Genomic DNA, 23195 nt, shown 5'->3' on the forward strand with positions numbered 1-23195 from the left:
GGTGGTAAAGTGGCATCGCAGGGCCCTCCAGGAAAGCGGTGGTAGTAGCGGCGGTGGCGTCGTCATCAGTGGCAGCAGAGGTGAGCAGCTGGGGCCAGCCACTGTGCCTGGCTGGTACTGGGGCTGGCGCCGGTGTCGGGCTGTGAGCAGCGTGCAGCCTGCGCAGGATTCCGGTGTGCGCAGCCATCTTCCTAGAGCTGTGATCTACAGGAAAAAGGCCGCCCGAGCCGGCGCATGCGTGGACCGGTAGTTCCAGCGGCCATTTTCCTGTAGATCACAGCTCTAGGAAGATGGCCGCGCACACCGGCAACCTGTGCAGGCCGCACTGCTTTGCAGCCTGCACCGACCGCAATCCGGTACTGGCCCCAGCTCGAGACCCCAGCCTCATCCAGAGGCCCCTGCCTCAGTCCCAGCCGGAGGCCACGGCCTCAGTCCCAGCCAGAGGCTTAAGCACAGGAACCAGCCAGGCTAAGGGCCTCAGCCAGGCACAGGCTCCACAGCATCTGACCTCTTCTGCAGCAGCCTCCGACTTCCTGAGGGACCCTGCCTCCTGTGACCCTCACTCCACTGCCCCCCAGGTAAAATGCCGTACCTATTCAGACTATAAGATGGACCCCCATCTTATAAAAAAAAATATTTTTCTATTTTCCACCCCAAAATTTGGGGTGCGTCTTATGGTCCGGTGTGTCTTATATTCCGAAAAATACGGTAAATACTTTTTTCCCCATTGTATTATATGACAGCGCAATTGCAACATTTGGGTGGGTGGCAAAGCGCTGCAAACCCAAATAGTATTAAGGGGTTAATTACCTCAGGAACACCGTGGAATATTCCTATTCATATAGTGCAACTGAATGACCTCGCACACAAGAAATCAATATACCCTACACTTGCTCTACTCTACAAGGTCTGGGATAGGGGTAAAGATATAATGGAAATAGGAGACTGCAATGAATCTACACCTATATGGTTTAATAATAAATATGCAGAGTTCTATAAATTAGAGGGATTCCGGAATTGGGTGGATAAAGGAATATATACGATATAAAACATATTATCTGAAGGGATACTTAAGTCCTTTGATCAATTAAAGGGGGGATTTGGGGTGACAAATAAACAATTGTATAAATATCTACAGTTTCGGCATTCATTTAATGCACAATCAAGATGGACGCCCTTTTGGGTAGAAAATAATACTTTTGTTAAGTTGGTATTAGAGAAGGGAAATCCTAAGGGTCGTATTTCTGATATTTACTGAGTCCTTCTTGATAATTATTTAACAAAATTTCCTTCTCCAGCTAGACAAAAATGGATGGAGCTATAGGTCCAATTTCTGAGGATCAATGGAGAGCGGTATTAGAACTGGTACCCCAATTATCTTTACATGAGGCTCAGAGATTTTCCCAGATCATATTAATAATAATCATAGGAAATATAAGACGCCTAGATTCCTATATAACATAGGATACCGGACTGCTGCTGAATGTCCAGGATGTAACATGGATGCTGCGGGCCTATTACATCCGCTATGGGAATGCCGGGAGATAGGTAAATACTGGAAAGGCGTTCTGTCTATTATAAAGAGGGTATATAAAATAGATATTCAACCAGACCCAAAAAATGCCTATTAGGTATATTAGAAGATGATATGGAATTTGACCCAATTTCAATAGGGATTTCACATATTTTATTTCAAGCTAGGAAACATATTGCATCCAAATGGATTAACCCCTTACCTCCAGAAATTAGTGAACTCAAAAATAGGATAAATAATATTATCAGATTAGAAAAAGGGGTATATAAAAAACGAAATTCAATTAATACATTAGAGAAAATATGGGGCTTATGGTTGGATACACCTGGAATGCCATCAAGGGGGTTAATGTTGGAGAGACAATGACTTATGGGATTGGCGAGGTCTAATGTTTCATTGTAATGTGTATTGGAATTCCTTAACAAGTGGTATGGGTGATATAGCACACCTATATGTGTATAGGATTATAATGTTTATTACAATATTATGGTTAGATAAGATTTTTCAAAAATGTGAAATGTTAATTGTAAGATATAGTAACTGCAAGTTATCAGACGGTAATGGGCAAGCTGAAAGGATATACAGGAGAGATGTATGTATGTCATCCCTATGGTATGTTATTTTATTATTGTATGTACTGGTCTCTTGTTTTGTAAAAAAAATAATGAAAAAAATCTCAATAAAAATTTATTGGATTAAAAAAAAATAGAATAGGAAAAAGGCTTCTCCCCTGTGTGAGTTCTCTGGTGCTTAATCAAAACTGATTTTTGGTTAAAACATTTCCCACATTCTGAACAGGAAAAGGGCTTCTCCCCTGTGTGGGTTCTCTTGTGACGATCAAGAATCATTTTACGATTAAAACATTTCCCACATTCTGAACAGGAAAAGGGCTTCTCCCCTTTGTGGGTTCTCTGGTGCTTAATCAAGCCTGATTTCTGGTTAAAACATTTCCCACATTCTGAACAGGAAAAGGGTTTCTCCCCTGTGTGGGTTCTCTTGTGAATATCAAGAATCATTTTACGATTAAAACATTTCCCACATTCTGAACAAGAAAAAGGCTTCTCCCCTGTGTGAATTCTCTTGTGACTATTAAGAATCATTTTACGATTAAAACATTTCCCACATTCTGAACAAGAAAAAGGCTTCTCCCCTGTGTGAATTCTCTTGTGACGATCAAGAATCATTTTACGATTAAAACATTTCCCACATTCTGAACAGGAAAAGGGCTTCTCCCCTGTGTGGGTTCTCTGGTGGCTATCAAGATGCGCTTTCCGGTTAAAACATTTCCCACATTCTGAACATGAAAAAGGCTTCTCCCCTATGTGGGTTCTCTGGTGGTTACTTAGAAACGCTTTCTGGTTAAAACATTTCCCACATTCTGAACATGAAAAAGGCTTCTTCCCTGTGTGGGTTTTGTGGTGCTTAACCAAAGCTGATTTCTGGTTAAAACATTTCCCACATTCTGAACAGGAAAAAGGTTTCTCCCCTGTGTGGGTTCTCTGGTGGCTATCAAGATGCGCTTTCCGGTTAAAACATTTCTCACATTCTGAACATGAAAAAGGCTTCTCCCCTGTGTGGGTTCTCAGGTGGTTAACAAAAACTGATTTGTGGTTAAAACATTTCCCACATTCTGAACAGGAAAAGGGCTTCTCCCCTGTGTGGGTTCTCTGGTGGTTATGAAGATGCGCTTTCCGGTTAAAACATTTTCCACATTCTGAACATGAAAAAGGCTTCTCCCCTGTGTGAGTTCTCTGATGGATACCAAGATGCACTTTCTGGTTAAAACATTTCGAACATTCTGAACATGAAAAAGGCTTCTCCTCTGTGTGGGTTCTCTGGTGATTAACAAAAACTGATTTCTGGTTAAAACATTTCCCACATTCTGAACAGGAAAAGGGCTTCTCCCCTGTGTGAGTTCTCTGGTGGTTATGAAGATGCGCTTTCCGGTTAAAACATTTCCCACATTCTGAACATGAAAAAGGCTTCTCCCCTGAGTGGGTTCTCTGGTGATTAACAAAAACTGATTTCTGGTTAAAACATTTTCCACATTTGGAACAAAAAAATCTATTGTCCGCTGTGTGTATTTTTTGATGTTTAAGAATAGACTTTTCGAGAGTAAAACTATTACCATTTTCTGAACGTGAAAATGATTTCTTTGCTTTAGGAGCAGTTCGTTTTTTAATGCTTATTTCATTTTGATTTTCCTTAGTAGTTGGTAATGAATCAGCAGACAGGATCTGTTTCATAGAATCAGATGATTGATGTTTGCTGTGGAGGGATGATGGTATATCTGGAGTAATGGCATTCACTTCAATTGTATCCTGTGGGATCTCAAGATCATCAGATTTAAAAATCTCCAGTCCCTCTGATCTCCTGGTACAATCATCTGCCAAGAAAAAAAAACACAATTATTAATTTTGAATAAAATGTCAATGAAATGTATATTTTTGAACATTTCTACTTAAAATGTCTAAACAAACACATCCCTGGGCTACATGCTAATCCAGGGAAATGAAGAGATTTATGCTCAAGTTTAAAAATCTATTTTATGAGACACAAATCTAAAAAATAGAGGATTAAAAATATTTAAAATATTCCTCTATTTTTTAGATTAGTGTCTAATAAAATAGATTTTTAAACTTGAGCATATATCTCTTCATTTCCCTGGACTAGCATGTAGCCCAGGGATGTGTTTGTTTAGATTGATTTAGAAGTGGTATGCAATCTTTATTTATTTTTCTATGGGATTCTTGTGTTAATTGTACTTAAAATGTCTGTAGAAATGGCAAGTTATTGACCGAATGACAGTTCAGAGTCTAATAGAAAACCTCATAGGATGAACCAGTAGAGCGCGGTGTCCAACTGTTTGCTCATTCTGTCTCCAAAATATGGAATAAGAAGCCATCAAACAATGTTATGTAGACAAAAATGATACAAATAAAATCTTCTACTCATCCCACAAAAAGAAGCCCCCACTCAGAGCCATCATCTGTCAGTGGAAAAACAGAGGTTTCCACATTATTAGTGGCTCAAAGGCTCTTGATAATCAGCATGGCTTCTATAAACCAATCCAGCAATATCCGCTTTCCTGAAGTCAGATCTCCCCCTCGCTTCTGAGCCTTGCTGTGCGCCCAAACCACATTTAGCCTCCATGCATTTGGCATTACTATAGTGAGAAGAACCCACTTAATTTACGGTGTGTGTCTCCTGGAGCACAGTCTGGGCACTATGCGTTGGGTAAAAAAATGGGCAATGTGCAATTTTTAAGCACCAACATCCATTGTGTGCTAATTTCTGGAAAGTGCCTGTGGAGTCAAAATAGTCACTACTCCTATAGATTAATTCACTGAGGGTTATAATTAGCAATAGTAAGTCACTTTATGGGGATTTCTATTGCCCTGGTTTTCTGACATTTTGTCATATTAGGGCTTCTATAAATGGTGGGTCCCATCTCCTCTGGGATCTGTTCCTGCAACGTTTGCTTCTCTCACCAGGAGCCGCCTTATTCATCCTGCAGGAGGCGCTGGGGATGGAGGAGACGTCAGAACCAGAAGCTCTGGGCGGTGCAGGCTCTGTGCAGCCAGTAAGATTAGGGTGCCTGGGACCAGTAGTACCATCACGTCTAGCAGTATGGGTGTGTGCTGTCCAGCTGAAGTAATCTTCTCCTTGCTTCAGCCAATTGGAAAGCACCGCACCCTACTAAAGCTGGAAGCACATTGCCGAAAGCTGCCAGATACAGCTTTGTTCTCCTCTGGTTCAGTCCTCTGTGCTCAGCTCCCGGCTTGTGTAATTGTTTCTGTTGTGACCTCGGCCCGTTTACTGACTACTCTTGTGTCTTCTGATTTTGTATTTTCTCTGCCCTCCAGGTTCTGACCCGGCTATCTGACTATTCTTCTTCCCATCTCACACCACAGAACAGCAAGTAACACCGTGGCCCAAGCCTAGGGGTCTCTGTGTAAGTCCAGATCCATGTAGAGGGGTTAAATGATGATGAGCAAGATAATCCTGGGATCTGGAAAATGGAGTAAATGTGCCCAGACAGTAGTGTTCAACCGTATATAGGGGATTGTCGGATTCAAGATAAGTTGGAAAATAATTTGTAAGGTCCATTTGTTTCCTATTATCCTTTGTGAAGAATTCCAAAGATATCACCACATAAAGTGACACACATCAGATTTAAAAATGCCGCTGGCTGTGGGAAGTGGTTAAATCAGAGTATTTTGAGAACTAACTACTATAGTCAAAAACTGACTATAGACAATAAAACATCTACTGAAATGATCAAACTCAACAGTCTCCATCAGTAAGTAGTGAGTAACTAGTGGTGAAACCTCTCTGGGGTAATTAGAGTATGGGGCTCGGTGGCTCTTGGCAATCTAAACTGTCATAAGGGACAATATTTTCTGTCAAATGCGTTTCAAGAAGAAATATTAGACATTGAAAGAGAACTTTTTATAATAGTGCAGAGATGAGTGTGTCTTAAATTTAGACCTCGGGCATTGGGAAGATGTAATGGAGACCTTTTAAAGACAACCAGAGAGTTACATAGACACATAAGTGAGTCAGGCCAATCCCACCACAATAAAGGTATCATACAAAATGAACCTGTAAAAAAAGATGGAATAAAAGCTATGTTACATCCCCAACAACAACATATGTATGAGGGGAGAGCTCCAACACTAAACCGGAGTTGCAGTCATTTATCGTGGACCATTGGAGCTACTATGAGTCCTGACCAGAAGAGTAAAGTATTAGTTGTCCCATTTCAGGACAGATTGTGCAGTAATCTGAATTCCTTAGGCTTAAAAACATAATAGAATTTATGACATGGAGTGAATCCATGAAACCAGGGCTCGAGCCAACACATCTCCTGCAGGCGGGAATAAATGTATATTACAGCCATCAGCCACGCACAGCTTAGAGATATATCATGGCACAGGTGTAATATTTTCTGTATAGTTTATCACAATCCTGTTTGAAGTTAGTTGGTTTTAAAAGAAATTGAAAAGTCAGGATAAAGGGAAACTCTGTAAGGAAGGAGAAAATATGAGTATCGTGGCATAAAATTTTTATTTTTATTAAATAACCTTAACCTCTTTACCCCCGTGGGTGGTCTGCACGTTAATGACCAGGCCAATTTTTACAAATCTGACCACTGTCACTTTATGAGGAAATACCTCTGGAACGCTTCAACGGATCCTGCTGATTCTGAGACTGTTTTTCATGACATATTGTACTTCATGATAGTGGTAACATTTCTTCAATATCATTTGCGTTTATTTGTGAAAAAAATCGTAAATTTGGCGAAAATTTTGAAAATTTCGCAATTTTCAAAATTTGAATTTTTCTGCCCTTAAATCAGAGAGATAAATCACACAAAATAGTTAATAAATAACATTTCCCACATATCTACTTTACATCAGCTTAATTTTGGAACCAAAATTTTTTTTATTAGGGAGCTATAAGGGTTAAAAGTTGACCAGCGATTTCTCATTTTTACAACAAAATTTGCAAAACCATTTTTTTAGGGACCACATCACATTTGAAGTCACTTTGAGGGGTCTTTATGACAGAAAATACCCAAAAGTGACACCATTCTTAAAACTGCACCCCTCAAGGTGCTCAAAACCACATTCAAGAACTTTATTAACCCTTCACGTGCGTCACAGGATTTTTTGGAATCTTTGGGAAGAAAAAAATGAACATTTAACTTTTTTCACAAAAATGTTACTTTAGACCCCAATTTTTTTATTTTTGCAGGGGTAACAGGAAAAAATAGACCCCAAAATTTGTTGTGCAATTTCCCCTGAGCACGTAGACACCCCATAAGTGGGGAAAAAACACTGTTTCGGCACAAACAGCGGACGCCATGTTGCGTTTTGAGAGCCCCTAATGTGCCTAAAAAGTGGAAACCCCCCACAAGTGACACCATTTTGGAAACCAGACCCCTCAAGGAACTTATCTACATGTATGGTGAGCACCTTGAACCCCCAGGTGCTTCACAGAAGTTTATAACATGGAGCAGTGAAAATAACATTTTCACATTTTTCCCACAAAAATGTTTTTCAGACCCCAGTTTTGCATTTTCATAAGGGTAACAGGAGAAATTGCACCATGCAACTTGTTGTGCAATCTCTCCTGAGTAAGCTGATACCCCATATGAGGGGGAAAACCACTGATTGGGCGAAGGGCAGGGTTCGGAAGGGAAGGAGCGCCATTTGACTTTTTGAATGTAAAATTTGCTTGAATAATTAGTGGACGCCATGTTGTGTTTGGAGAGCCCCTAGTGTGCCTAAAAAGTGGAAACCCCCCACAAGTGACACCATTTTGGAAACCAGACCCCTCAAGGAACTTATCTAGATTTATGGTGAGCACCCTTAACCCCTGGGTGCTTCACAGAAGTTTAGAACATGAAGCCGTGAAAATAAAAAAATCTAACTTTTTCCACGAAAATTATCTTTTAGCCCCAAATTTTTTAGTTTCACAAGGATAAGAGGAGAAAATGGAACCTAAAAACTGTTGTGCAATTTCTCCTCAGTACGCCAATACCCCATATGTGGGGAAAATACACTGTTTGGGCCCACGTCAGGGTTCAGAAGGGAAGGGCCACTGTGTGACTTTTTGAACACAAAATTGGCTGGAATCAAGAGCGGACGCCATGTCACATTTCGGGAGCCCCTGATGTGCCTAAATAGTGGAAACCCCCACAATTGACTCCATTTTGGAAACTATACCCCTCAATGATTTTATCAAGGGGTATAGTGTACATTTTGAACCCAGAGGTACGACAAAATTTGATAACATTAGGTCATCATATTGAATAAGTTGTCATTAGTCTTGAGTGCAAGTGCTCGCTACTTGAGTTTGCATCGGGTACTCAGTTATGCACCATGTATCACGGGTGCTCGAGTGACATGGTCGAGTCTCTGCCCCGCATGTTTCATGGTTGTTAGACACCCAAAAAAAAACATGCGGGAATTGCTCGTGCATTGCAGGCGATCCCAGCAACGTTTTTTTGGCCGCGAAGCATATGGGGCAGGGACTTGAGCATGTCACTTGACACCCACGATACTCAGTGCATACACGAGCACCCGATGCAAACTCAAGCAGCGAGCACTTGCGATCAACACTGGTCGCCATATCGTCACCATTTTTTTTTTCTTTAATTTTGAAAAAATCCGCCTCTTGAAAAAGCCTCATTTCTAATGGGCAAAATGCGCGTTGAGGCGTGCTATCACCTCCGCACACCCCTCTGTGACACCCAGCATCTGCTTTGGAGCTTAGTGATTTGGTGAGTTTAAGGACACATGTACTTTTAAATTTGACATTCTCTTTGGTTCACATGGGAACCTTGAATGTAATGTGCCTATAATGATATGAATTATGTACTTACTTATCTCCCTTACTACCATCTCATGCTTTTTGGAATATAACATTGAGCTCCCTTTGCACCGCACGGTGGCATGGTGTTTCGATCTATTGCACGCCATGTTAATTATATATATTGGATTTATTGAATCATGTATTTTAAGATTATTTTATAAAAATTATTTTTTTATGCCACGATACTCATATTTTCTCCTTCCTTTCATACCTTTTTGAGTATGCAATTGTTGTGTGTTGGGCTAGTTGTTGTTGGTCTTTGACCGACCTCCCTGGCTAACTATAAAATTATGTGGGCCGTAGTTTGTCTATTAAAGGGAAACTCTGTTGTTATTGTACAGAAATTCACACTTGTCCCTCACTGCACATTTAATTTTGTCGATCATAAAAGTGAACTTTGGCCAGAAAGACTGGACCTGGTCATGTAGGGACCATATGAGCACATTCAGCAGCACAGAAGGGAGAGAAGGTAGATTCATCCAATGTGACTTCTCTGCATTTAGTGGTTACTACTCACCTGGGTAGTCATATGTATGAATCTCCTCTTTACACTGCTCATCACCCCTCACATATGTCTGTATAGTATTAATATTGGTCAAGTCTTCACCCTGAAATAAATATTGTAAAAGTCACAGACAGATGGAGTCACATCTATGATCATCTCTAAGTTGTAGGGCGGCGGTGCAGTAACTGAGGCAGTGACCCAAGTAAGTCCAACATAAGCAGCTTTTATTCAGCAGACTCACGGGTAAACAGAAAAGTACTCCAGTACGCAGCAGGGTTAACGCAAGTCCATAACAATGGTTGCTGGGGGCAACGGCCGCGCCAAGCCGCTCAGAGCCTGACGGGTGCAGAGCCTTCCCAGGCGTGGGTTCAGCTACTCACAGGTCCTCCGGGCTTTCCTGCTATGCTCCTAGAAGGTCCCAACACTGAACAACACTAATCCTTAATGCAGGGGTTTTAAAGGACCTGTGGCAAGAGCCACTGGAAAACCTGGGTTGGAGGGAGGAGGCAGCCCCACTGCCTTCCTGTAGCCACCTCCAAGAAATGAAGGCCCTGCCGTGTTTTACTTAATCTGCCTTAGAGAGATAGCCTGACCAGGTCAATGCTCACCTTCATTCCTGCATTGCAGCCATAGCGGTTGTAACATACCTGGCGGCGTCCTTGCATAGTGGTCCATCTCCCACTGTGCAAGAGCGCGCACTTGATCTCCAGTCCAGAATGTCTCTCTGGCTTCCCTCCATGCTGTCTGTCTGTGTCTGTTTCTGCTGCTTAAGGGCGGCGCCCGATCACTTCCTGCTTTTTGTACCTGCTGTGGGTCACACCCCTTGTGCGTCCTCAGCCTATTGCTGTCTGTCACCTGGTATTTAACCCAGCTGCCCCAATCAATCCCTGCCTGAGCATTGTGTTTCATTCAGTGTGTGCTTTCACTCTGAAGGTGCCAGGTCCCGTTCTGTGTTCTCTTGTCTGCCTATCCTGGAGGCTGTATTTCCAGGCCTGTCTGAACACGCTCCTAGCCTGTTCCTCCCGCCTTCTAGGGGCCGATTACCTAGACCCGCTCCTGTATCTTGTCTGTCCTGTCTGAACACGCTCCTAGCCTGTTCCTCCCGCCTTCTAGGGGCCGATTACCTAGACCCGCTCCTGTATCTTGTCTGTCCTGTCTGAACACGCTCCTTGCCTGTTCGTTCTGCCTCTCTGGGGGCCGTATTCCCAGACCCGCTCCTGTATCCCGCTGCAGTGTCGGTCTCCTCCGTACACTCAGTTCCAGTCTGAACTCTCTTCTATCTTTTACCTGTTTTTTCTGTATGTCCGTTCCTTTCCTTTTTCTGCAGAGTCTGAACTCGTACCTAACTCCTGCTTGTTGTCTCTGTACTCCCGTTTGTGAGTTTGTGGTCCACTCGCTACTTCACTGCAAGTACCCTGTGGGTATCTGGCTCTGCCTTTCCCTTCCTGTCTGTTCCGTGTGTACTGAGCCCTGTCCCCCCTGCTCTGCCTTGCTCACCGCTCTGGCGGTTCTAGCCTGCTCTGCCTTGCTCACTGCTCGGCAGCCTTGCTCCGCTCTGACCCTTTTGCTCACTGCTCCGGCAGCCTTGCTCCGCTCTGACCCTTTTGCTCGCTGCTCCGGCAGCCTTGCTCCGCTCTGCTCTTGCTCACCGCTCCTGGCGGTCTCGTCCTGCTCTGCTCTTGCTCACCGCTCCAGGCGGCCTCGTCCTGCTCTGCTCTTGCTCACCGCTTCTGGCGGTCTCGTCCTGCTCTGCTCTTGCTCCCCGCTTCAGGCGGTCTCGTCCTGCTCTGCTCTTGCTCACCGCTCCAGGCGGTCTCGTCCTGCTCTGCTCTTGCTAACCGCTCCAGGCGGTCTCGTCCTGCTCTGCTCTTGCTCACCGCTCCAGGCGGTCTCGTCCTGCTCTGCTCTTGCTCACCGCTCCAGGCGGTCTCATCCTGCTCTGCTCTTGCTCACCGCTCCAGGCGGTCTCGTCCTGTTTTGCTCTTGCTCACCGCTCCAGGCGGCCTCGTCCTGCTCTGCTCTTGCTCACCGCTCCAGGCGGTCTCGTCCTGCTCTGCTCTTGCTCACCGCTCCAGGCGGTCTCGTCCTGCTCTGCTCTCGCTCACCGCTCCGGGCGGTCTCGTCCTGCTCTGCTCTCGCTCACCGCTCCAGGCGGTCTCGTCCTGCTCTGCTCTCGCTCACCGCTCCGGGCGGTCTCGTCCTGCTCTGCTCTCGCTCACCGCTCCGGGCGGTCTCGTCCTGCTCTGCTCTCGCTCACCGCTCCGGGCGGTCTCGTCCTGCTCTGCTCTCGCTCACCGCTCCGGGCGGTCTCGTCCTGCTCTGCTCTCGCTCACCGCTCCGGGCGGTCTCGTCCTGCCCTGCTCTCGCTCACCTCTTTGGGCGGCCTCACTCTGCTGTGTTTGTCCGCCACATCTGTGGTTCTGTTCCAGAGTCCCAGTGTGTACTGGGTCCTATCCCGCCTGTGTTCCTACCTGCTAGTGCCTTCCTGTCTGCACTCTAGCCGTGCTTGCCTGTACCCCCCTGCCTGCATACCCGCCTGCCTGCATACCAGTCGTGCCTGCCTATTCCCACCAGTCTGTGTGCCAGCCTAACCAGTCTGTTCCTGTATTCCCCTGTGTGGGTCAACAGCCGTGTCCGGGGTCTGTCCTGGAGTAGCACCTGGTCCCTCTGCTCGGTTCCTCCTTGGTGCACTGGCGTCGTATGCCGTCGTGCGACCCTGGTCGGATCGGGTGAATACCTAGTTACGCCCCTCCAGGCATTCACTCTCCGGCACGGTCCAGTGGAATCACACGCACACTCCGCTCAGCCAGGGCGTGTGCATTACAGCATGCTCAGGCCATGGTTCCCGTTGAGCCCCACGGCCTTCGCTCTCTGAGACGTTTTCCAGTGAATACGTGCATTAAAAATAAATAAAATTTTTTTTTTCTTTAACTGAGTTCCAGGCGAAGTACGCACCCGTCCAGATGGATCTTTCTGCACTCGTTCCTGCGGATCCGCCACGGTACTTTGGGGATCCAAAACAAAGTCATGCATTTGTGGAGCAATGCATGCTACACTTCAAGGCCTACCCTCTCTATTTTCCTTCTGATTGGGCTAAAGTGGCCTTTATGATTGACTACCTAGCGGGTGATGCCTTGAAATGGGTCACCCCCCTATGGGAAGCATGGGATCCTGTCGTCCTTGACCTGCAGGTCTTCCTGGTGGCCTTTCGTATGGTCTTCGAGGACCCTAACCCTGAAGCCCCTGCTGAAGCTTCGCTTCCCAATATCCCGGAGCAGCCCCGACGAGTAATGTGTGTGGGTAGCGCACTAGTCCTCCTGCCCGAAGAAACTACTGCCCACCCAGAATCCACACAGGATGACTACGCTCTCTGGAATACTTCTCACAACCTCAAGAGGCAGTCCAGAAGTGCTAGACGTAGAGACAAGCCGTCACGCCAGGGTCTGTCCTCCCTGAGACCTTCTGACCCCAACCTTGAGGTCCCTACTGAAGCTTCATCTCCCTGTATCCCGGAGAAGCCCCAACGGGTAATGTGCGTGGGTAGTGCTCCAGTTCTCCTGCCCGAAGAGACTACTGCCCATCCAGACTCCACACAGGAGAACTTCCTGCACCCGGCATCAGATGCTTCACCCACTTTAACCAGTGTGCATGTCCAAGGATGCTCCGAAGCTGTGATTACCTCCGAGTCTGTGCACCTCTACTACTTGGCGGAGGACCCCCTGTTGCCTCCTGAATCCTCCGGGATACCACTCGATGACAAATGGAGAGAGACTTCTCTACACCCGGTACTCGATACTTTGTCCGCTCCGTCTTGTGAGCCTGACAATGGGTACCCCAAAGTGGTAGTTACCCCCGAGTCTCTACACCCCTCCGACCAGGCGGAGGACCTCCAGTTGTCTCCAGAACCCTTCGGGGTGCTACCTGGTAGCGAAAGGACAGAGACTCTCCTATACTCTGTACCTGATACCTCGCTCGCTTCGTCCAGTGAGTCCAACCTAGTGTACTCCGAAGCACAGGTTACTCCCGAGTCTCTACACCCCTCCAACCAGGCGGAGGACCTCCAGTTGTCTCCAGAACCCTTCGGGGTGCTACCTGGTAGCGAAAGGACAGAGACTCTCCTATACTCTGTACCTGATACCTCGCTCGCTTCGTCCAGTGAGTCCAACCTAGTGTACTCCGAAGCAGAGGTTACTCCCGAGTCTCTACACCTCTCCGACCGGGCGGAGGACCTCCAGTTGTCTCCAGAACCCTTCGGGGTGCCACCTGGTGGTGAATGGACAGAGACTTTCCTATATCCTGGATCTGATACCTCGCTTGCTTCGTCCAGTGAGTCCGACCTAGTGTACTCTGAAGCAGAGGTTACCCATGAGTCTCTACACCCCTCTGACCAGGCGGAGGACCTCCAGTTGTCTCCAGAACCCTTCGGGGTGCCACCTGGTGGTGAATGGACAGAGACTTTCCAATACTCGGTACCCGATACGTCGCCTGCTTCGTCCAGTGAGTCCGACCTAGTGTACTCTGAAGCAGATGCTTTCTCCGAGCCTCTGCACTCTTCTGACCCGGCGGAGGACCTCCAGTTGTTTCCTGAATCCTCCGGGGTACCACCAGATAACAAAGAGACAGTGACTTTTCCTCATCCTGTACCTGATAACCCGTCTATTTCTTCCTGTGAGTTTGACAAGATGTACCTCGAAGCAGAGATTACCCCCAAGTCTCTGCTCCCCTCCAACCCGGTGGAGGACTTCCAGTTGTCTCCTGTACCCTCTGGGGTGCCACCTGAAAATATGTGGAGAGAGACTTCCTTGTGTGCTGTTCCTGGTACTCCACCCGTTTTGTCTGTTGCTGAGGATGGCTGGATAGGAGGTAGCATCCTAGCTAACCAGATGAGACCAGTTTTTCCTGTGGACAGTGGAAGTGATCTCCTTGAAGTGAAGGATTGGCCCTCGAATTCCCTGCGGAAGATTCTGGCCGGCCTGAAGAAGAGGGGGCGTAAGGGGGGGGGTACTGTAACATACCTGGCGGCGTCCTTGCATAGTGGTCCATCTCCCACTGTGCAAGAGCGTGCACTTAATCTCCAGTCCAGAATGTCTCTCTGGCTTCCCTCCATGCTGTCTGTTTGTGTCTGTTTCTGCTGCTTAAGGGCGGCGCCCGATCACTTCCTGCTTTTTGTACCTGCTGTGGGTCACACCCCTTGTGCGTCCTCAGCCTATTGCTGTCTGTCACCTGGTATTTAACCCAGCTGCCCCAATCAATCCCTGCCTGAGCATTGTGTTTCATTCAGTGTGTGCTTTCACTCTGAAGGTGCCAGGTCCCGTTCTGTGTTCTCTTGTCTGCCTATCCTGGAGGCTGTATTTCCAGGCCTGTCTGAACACGCTCCTAGCCTGTTCCTCCCGCCTTCTAGGGGCCGATTACCTAGACCCGCTCCTGTATCTTGTCTGTCCTGTCTGAACACGCTCCTAGCCTGTTCCTCCCGCCTTCTAGGGGCCGATTACCTAGACCCGCTCCTGTATCTTGTCTGTCCTGTCTGAACACGCTCCTTGCCTGTTCGTTCTGCCTCTCTGGGGGCCGTATTCCCAGACCCGCTCCTGTATCCCGCTGCAGTGTCGGTCTCCTCCGTACACTCAGTTCCAGTCTGAACTCTCTCCTATCTTTTACCTGTTTTTTCTGTATGTCCGTTCCTTTCCTTTTTCTGCAGAGTCTGAACTCGTACCTAACTCCTGCTTGTTGTCTCTGTACTCCCGTTTGTGAGTTTGTGGACCACTCGCTACTTCACTGCAAGTACCCTGTGGGTATCTGGCTCTGCCTTTCCCTTCCTGTCTGTTCCGTGTGTACTGAGCCCTGTCCCCCCTGCTCTGCCTTGCTCACCGCTCTGGCGGTTCTAGCCTGCTCTGCCTTGCTCACTGCTCGGCAGCCTTGCTCCGCTCTGACCCTTTTGTTCACTGCTCCGGCAGCCTTGCTCCGCTCTGACCCTTTTGCTCGCTGCTCCGGCAGCCTTGCTCCGCTCTGCTCTTGCTCACCGCTCCTGGCGGTCTCGTCCTGCTCTGCTCTTGCTCACCGCTCCAGGCGGCCTCGTCCTGCTCTGCTCTTGCTCACCGCTTCTGGCGGTCTCGTCCTGCCCTGCTCTTGCTCACCGCTCCTGGCGGTCTCGTCCTGCTCTGCTCTTGCTCACCGCTCCAGGCGGTCTCGTCCTGCTCTGCTCTTGCTCACCGCTCCAGACGGTCTCGTCCTGCTCTGCTCTTGCTCACCGCTCCAGGCGGTCTCGTCCTGCTCTGCTCTTGCTCACCGCTCCAGGCGGCCTCGTCCTGCTCTGCTCTTGCTCACCGCTCCAGGCGGTCTCGTCCTGCTCTGCTCTTGCTCACCGCTCCAGTCGGTCTCGTCCTGCTCTGCTCTCGCTCACCGCTCCGGGCGGTCTCGTCCTGCTCTGCTCTTGCTCACCGCTCCGGGCGGTCTCGTCCTGCTCTGCTCTCGCTCACCGCTCCGGGCGGTCTCGTCCTGCTCTGCTCTCGCTCACCGCTCCGGGCGGTCTCGTCCTGCTCTGCTCTCGCTCACCGCTCCGGGCGGTCTCATCCTGCTCTGCTCTCGCTCACCGCTCCGGGCGGTCTCATCCTGCCCTGCTCTCGCTCACCTCTCTGGGCGGCCTCACTCTGCTGTGTTTGTCCGCCACATCTGTGGTTCTGTTCCAGAGTCCCAGTGTGTACTGGGTCCTATCCCGCCTGTGTTCCTACCTGCTAGTGCCTTCCTGTCTGCACTCTAGCCGTGCTTGCCTGTACCCCCCTGCCTGCATACCCGCCTGCCTGCATACCAGTCGTGCCTGCCTATTCCCACCAGTCTGTGTGCCAGCCTAACCAGTCTGTTCCTGTATTCCCCTGTGTGGGTCAACAGCCGTGTCCGGGGTCTGTCCTGGAGTAGCACCTGGTCCCTCTGCTCGGTTCCTCCTTGGTGCACTGGCGTCGTATGCCGTCGTGCGACCCTGGTCGGATCGGGTGAATACCTAGTTACGCCCCTCCAGGCATTCACTCTCTGGCACGGTCCAGTGGAATCACACGCCGCTCAGCCCGGGCGTGTTCATTACAGCGGTGTCTGTGACTGCAATGCACACCAACGGGTTTAATAGGTCTCTGTACACATTCTGGGGGATATATAACGTCCCTCGTATACGATCCCAGTCACTGCCTCACAAAGTCTGTCATCTCCACCGTCCTCAGTGCACAAGTATAAAACATATAATACTGGTGGATAAAACAAGACTGAACACAAGACCTTCACAAATGTCTACACATCATAGGGGAGATCTCTTGACATCTTATCTCCATCTACCTGATGATCCTGAGGAACATTGGGATCTTCTTGTTTACAATCCTGTGGAAGAAGAGGACGGGGACATCTCTCTGGTGTTGTCCTCTTACTGGATAGATCTGGAGGAAACACATACAGAGACTGAATTCATCCTTTACATACAGATAATTATAGGCCGTGTGTATTTAGTCCTGTCTATTACCTGGTGATGTGAGGGGCTGGGGAACCTCCATCATGACGTCCTTGTACAGATCTTTGTGTTCTTCTAAATACTCCCACTCCTCCATGGAGAAATAGACAGCGACATCCTGACACCTTATAGGAACCTGACACATACAATGATACCGTCATCCCCCCAATCCCTCCATAGCGTTACTGTATAATGTCCCAGCATTCCCAGCAGTGTCACCTCTCCAGTCAGCAGCTCAATCATCTTGTAGGTGAGTTCTAGGATCTTCTGGTCATTGATGTTCTTGTGTATCAGGGGGTGAGATGGAGGTCCTGTGATTGGGCTCAGGGGTTTTCCCCATTCCTCAGACACAGGGTCCTGACAGCGCTCACTAGAGGTCTTCTTCACTACTGTGTAATCCTGGTTATGGAGAGACACATTAATAAATCTCACTCCAGACATTTCCAGAGTCCTCACCTCTCTAGTTCTGTCCATCTGTTATTCCCATAGATAAGAATGATGTAATGTGACGTCATCAGAATCTCTCACCTCTCCAGTAAGCCGGAAGAGGATCTCTAGGGTGAGGTGTAATATCCTCTCCGCCATCTTCTTTCTGTCTCTATCCATTCTTCTATAGGAAAATTATATAGATAAATTATTAGTATCTCATATTGTGGGAATCTGAGTGGATTGAAGACGAGTTGGTGTAAAATATATAAAATTTTGTGTAATAAAAAAATTAATAGCATTGTGATGCCGGTATAAAGCAATAATGTGGTAGAGCACTTCATACATCTTGAGGTCACACAGAGATACCGATGTGCTATCAGTTGGGATTATGGAAGTTATAAAATAATTCAGTAATATAACAATATAAAGAAACAGCAGTCTTTGTGCAGCCAATAAAATATGTTAATGGTTTATTTGTATACATCTCACCACTCCACAATAAGTTCTAGAAAGAAGAGGTCTTCTATCTCCACCACCTACTCTACACTGTGTGCACAATTATTAGGCAATTTGTATTTTTGATGATTACTTTTATTATTTAACATCTCCAGTGCTGTTGGTCAATCCAAAGGGTAATAAACCTGAATATTTAAGAAAGTAAAAGTGAGGTGTTATCTTAGGAGAATATCTCTGTGTCCAGAATTATTATGCAACTATATGAAAAATGTAAATTTTCCATCTTAATTGTTTATTTTCATCTGGTATATTGAGAATAAGACCCAAACAACTCAATGTCCAAAAATACATTTCTGACATTTAATAAAAATTTATCAGTGACCAATATAGCCACCCTTCTTCTCAATACCAGTGATAAGCCATCCATCCATGGAGTCCATTAGTTTCTTAATCTGTTGACGATCATCTTTGTGGGCAGCACCAGGCAAACACTTCTCAGAGAGGGGACTGTTCTCCTTCACCATAAATCTCGAGTTTAAGAAAAGCTCAAAAGTTCTCAGGAAGGTTTAGATCCAGTGAGGAAAAAGTCATGTCATTAGTCTTTCATTAAGGCCTTTCCAGGTACTGAGCAGTGAAGACTTCGATGCTGCGATTGAGCATTCTCCCGCAGAACAATCCTGTTGTTTCTTTTTTTAAAGATGCAGATTTTTTCTGTACCTCTGTTTAAAGAAAGCATCATCTAAAAACTGGCAGTAGGTTTGGGATTTGATTTTGAGTCCACATTCAATTAAAAAAAAGTCCAACTAGCTCATCTGTAGTAATACCAGTCCATAGCATTGCCCAACTCCATCTCGCTGGCGTCTGAGTTGAAGTCTAGGTCTGTGCCCATTAATGATTCAGCCACGAGCCATCCATCTGCTCCGTCGAGAGTCACTCTCATCAGTCCATAAAACCTTTTTAAAAAAATCTGTCTTCAGCTTTCTTTTGGTTAAGTCTTGATGTTTGCATGCACTTGTGTCTTGTTGGTGGTGATTGATATTCAGCCTCGGTCTTGTCTCTGAGCACTGAACACCTAGTTCTTCTGGGCCTCCAGGGAGGCTGCAATTCTGGAATACGACAGTACTGGAGGATAATATCTTCCTGGTCGCTTCACGTTTGAGTCTTCTGAAATCTTTTGCAGTTAATGTTATGCTGTATATTTTTTTTTCAACCCTGTAGACTTTTGAAGCTTCCGTGGTCACTCCCCAATATCTGAGCAATTTAAGGAGTGCTGCATCCCTCTGTAAGACTTTTAACCATTTTTGACTTTTTAGAGTCAGTTAAAACTCTTTTTGGCCCATTTTGTCTGAGAACAAGAAGCTGTCTAATAACCCCCCCCCCCCTGATAAAGGGTGTCAATATCCATAGGCCACACACCCCTCATTACACAAATACACATCACCTGATCTACTTTATTTTTCGGACTGTAAAACGCACCGGACCATAAGATGCACCTAGGTTTTAGAAAAGGAAAATAGAAAAAAAAATTTAAGCCAAAAATGTGGTCATGATGCCCTGTTAAGGGGGAGGGGGTCTACTGCTGACACTGTTATAGGGGTATTGTCCCCCAATTCTGTTAATATGCCCCATCCTGGTATATATGGCCCCCTTTTCCCTGTTATATGTGGCCCTCATCCCCATCCTGATATGCATGGCCCCCTCTTCCCTCTTCCTGGTATGTATGGCACCCTTCATTCTGGTATGTATGGCCCCCCTCACACCCATCCTGGCATGTATGGCACCTTCATCCCTCTTCTTCGTATGTATGGTACCTTCATTCCTCTTCCTGGTATGTATGGCACTCTTCATCCCTGTGTGTATGGCCGCCTTCATCCCTGTATGTATGGACCTCTTCATCTCTGTATGTATGGCCCCGCTCATGCCTCATCCCTGTATGCATGGCCCCCCTTATGCCTCATCCCTGTATGCATGGCCCCCTTTATCCTTGCATGCATGGCCCCCTTCATCCCTGTATGTATGGCCCCCTCATCCTGGTATGCTTGGCACCCCCTGATCTCCATCACGCCGCACAGAAAAAAATAAACAATCATACTCACCTCCTCTCTCCTCCAGCGCTGTGTTCCGCTCTGTGCCGGAATAGTCACTGCTCCCCACGCTGGGACTGCGTGCGTGGGGAGCAGTGACCTTCATTCTCCCTAATAGCGCGCACGCTGTAGCCGTAGCACGGCTCCTGCTGTGCTCGGCTGTCAACATGCCCGCTATCAAAGTCCATTAATATTCACCACACCCATGGGATATTCACTGGGTGTGGGGAGCAGTGAATATTCATTTTCTTTAGTAGCGGGCACAGTGTAGGCTGCAGCAGGCGGCTGCTGCCTCCTGTGCCCCACTGCTTCGCCACTGTCACTGTCACTTCCCTCACAGCTACAGTATTTATGTATATCGGACTTTAAGACGCACCTCCGACTTATCTCCAAAATTTTGGAGGAAAAAAGGTGCGTCTTATAGTCTGAAAAATACAGTACTTCATCCAATAACAAATGTTTATATAGCTTGCATTTGTAAAATTTGCATAAAAATGATCATATGGTCAAAATATTCACTGGCCTAATAATTGCGCGCACAGTGTATGTTTCAAAGTGATCAAGAAAACTATTTTTTATTCTCACCTGCTATAATCTATGGGTGCAATGTTCAGGAATCATCCCTCAATCCATAGATCGTGGATTACACATCTCACCCCTGACAAAGCCAAAAAGTGAAAATAGTTGGGCAATAATCTGACACTTGTCTCCATTGTGATTATGATATGTTATAAGCAAGTTTAAATCTCTCAGTTATGTTAATGTGTATTAGGGGTGCACTGTTTTTCTTATGGTAATACAAAAAGAAACACTGGCATGGTGGCAACTAGCAGGGTGCAGTGCATGCTCAGGTGTTACAAAAAATAAATGATTACAAACATATCCTGTAGAATACATAAAAAGAGGAGAAGAACCCTATTAGTGGTGTGGGCTGTGGGGCACTAAAACTATGGGGGTAACAAAGATGAGGATCATTACTGCATATGGCAATGAGAGGGGGGCTATTACTTTGTAGGGCACTATAGATGGTTATAGCACTATGTGGAAGTGGGGACAAATGGGCAGGACAACTAAGGAGAGTAATGAAAAATATATATATGAAAAAGACAAAATATTAAAAAACACACAAACAATAAATGTTTATATCATTCCCCTCCCCCCAAAGTAAATAGCAAAATGTAATACATTGAAAACATTATTCGGTATTGCCATGCACGTAACTGCCTGAATTAATAACATTTTGAAATATTTTTTCCCATGTGGTATAAATTGAAACACTAGGAATAATGTTTTTTGATCACTTCAATTCCACATAAAAATGTAATAAAAAGCTATTAAAATGTCATATTTCCTCCAAAATTGTATCAGCAAAAACAAAGAAAACAAGAAATAATCATTGAAACCGGACCATCGATGGAAGAATGAAAATAGTTACAGGTCTCAGAAAATGGCGACACGAAAAAATTGTTAGATACTAAATTTTCAGCCCAGGTGACATCACACCTGTAGAGCATTAGACCGCTGCAGTCAACCACTGATCTCAGAACTGATGACTATTTATTCAGTATGACTCGTTGAGCTCAGTGACTGGCTGCAGTTGTCACACACGCTAAAGACATGACATCACCACTGCAGCCTATAAAGAAGACCCGAGCAGCAGCAGAGAGCCGGCGCTGGAGCAGGGGAAGGTGAGTAATGCTGATTGTAGTATTTGTTACACAGACTTGTAGATTGTGTACAGAACACTGAAAGGGGAATCCTCTTCTATGATACTCCTCTCTGCTGTTGGTTCAGGGCACATTGTGATGTTCAAAGTTATAATGAGCTTTAGCCTGAGGACAGACAGGAATAATTATGAGATGGCCACATCATGCTGAGGACTTTGCCACACACTTCAAAATAAAGATCTACCAATTAAGGCAAGTCTTTATTTTCCCACCACCACAACCCCTTCGTGTACCAGACCAATTCCCTTTTCCTATTACCTCCCTCTCCAACATCATTGAAGGACAGCTTACTCGCCTCCTCTACAAATCACACCTCACCACTTGTGCACTCGACCCCATCCCACCTCCTCCCCAACCTCACTACCCCACTTATCCCGGCCCTAACCCACCTCTTCTACCTATCAATATTCTGGTACCTTCCTTTCTGCTTTCAAACATGCCACAATCATGCCTGCCCTCAAAAAACCATCCCTCGACCCGCCCGCTATGTCAAACTATCGCCCCATATCGCTGCTACCATTCGCTTCCAAACTCCTTCAGCAACATGTACACACTAAACTTTCTTCCCATCTCTCATCTAACTTGCTCTTCGACAACCTACAATCCGGCTTCAGCCCCCATCATTCCACTGAAACTGCCCTGACCAAAATTGCTAATGACTTACAGCCAAAGCTAACAGACAATTCTCCATACTCCTCCTTCTAGTCTGTCCTCTGCCTTCGACACAGTTGACCACTACTTCCTACTACAGATCCTCTCTTCCTTTGGTGTCAAAAGACCTCGCCCCATCCTAGAAAGACTCATACCTTTCCAGCTGCACATTCAGCGTCTCCCACTCCCACACTACCTCCTCAGCCCACCCTCTCTGTTGGAGAGGCTCTGTCCTAGGAACCCTACTCTTCTTCATCTATACCCTTGGCCTGTGACAGCTCATAAATCCCATGGCTTCCAGCACCATCTGTACGCTGATGACACCCAGATCTACCTCTCTGGCCCAGACGTCACCTCTCTGCTGTTCAGAGTCCCGGAGTGTCCATCAGCCATATCCGCCTCCTTCTCCTCTCGCTTCCTCAAGCTCAACGGTGATAATAATGTGTGTACAGCGCTGCGGAGTATGGAGGCGATATAGAAGGGAGAGGAATATCCCGATAGAGAGTAATGGGGAATCTCCACATACCTCCACCTGCAGAGTCGCCACCACTTATATGGCTGTTCTGTGCGCACAGGACCTGTGATGAGGTCACAGGAGGGGAGGAGTCAGGGGTCACATGATCAGGGGCCTCAGTGGGTGCAGGACTCTGCTTTGCTGGATTATGGGTGGGGTCTGTATGCCCCCAGTTTGCAGATAATTACAGATTGTTCTCAGTGGGAAACAAGATGATCCTGGAGGTCTGATGTCTTTAATGGCTAACGAAGAGAAATAATGATGTCACCAGCGAGCTGCTGTCAGACATCTTAGGTGTCACCAGTCCATGAGGAAGAGACCGGAGTACCTTATCTATTATCTATCTATCATCTATTATCTATCTATCATCTATCTATTATCTATCTATTATCTATCTATCATCTATCTATTATCTATCTATCATCT

The 23195-nt window shown here is 46.5% G+C and overlaps 1 protein-coding gene and 1 pseudogene across 1 annotated transcript; one reads left to right on the forward strand and one right to left on the reverse strand.

Moving 5' to 3' along the window:
- LOC141182657 (uncharacterized) overlaps positions 1 to 23195 on the forward strand; it is a 1085038-nt pseudogene that overhangs the window by 174004 nt on the left and 887839 nt on the right.
- LOC141182648 (uncharacterized) lies at positions 255 to 22837 on the reverse strand. The gene is made up of 7 exons (XM_073660810.1): positions 22782 to 22837; positions 17437 to 17518; positions 17128 to 17307; positions 16921 to 17044; positions 16740 to 16837; positions 9435 to 9525; positions 255 to 3920 (listed from the first exon to the last, which is right to left on the reverse strand). Exons 2-7 carry the CDS (start codon positions 17512 to 17514, stop codon positions 2230 to 2232), a joined length of 2262 nt encoding a protein of 753 aa, XP_073516911.1. The 5' UTR covers positions 17515 to 17518; positions 22782 to 22837; the 3' UTR covers positions 255 to 2229.

This window comes from Phyllobates terribilis, unplaced genomic scaffold (genome assembly GCF_046119375.1).
Source record: "Phyllobates terribilis strain yellow unplaced genomic scaffold, ASM4611937v1 Scaffold_35__1_contigs__length_13245226, whole genome shotgun sequence".
NCBI lineage: Eukaryota > Metazoa > Chordata > Amphibia > Anura > Dendrobatidae > Phyllobates > Phyllobates terribilis.

Coding starts and splice junctions, on each gene's coding strand:
- LOC141182648 (XM_073660810.1), bottom strand. CDS start 17,514: ATGGATAGAGACAGAAAGAAGATGGCGGAGAGGATATTACACCTCACC. Junction 17,308..17,436: donor TCTTCCGGCTTACTGGAGAG/GTGAGAGATTCT, acceptor CTCCATAACCAG/GATTACACAGTAGTGAAGAA. Junction 3,921..9,434: donor TCATACATATGACTACCCAG/GTGAGTAGTAAC, acceptor TTTTCTTGGCAG/ATGATTGTACCAGGAGATCA.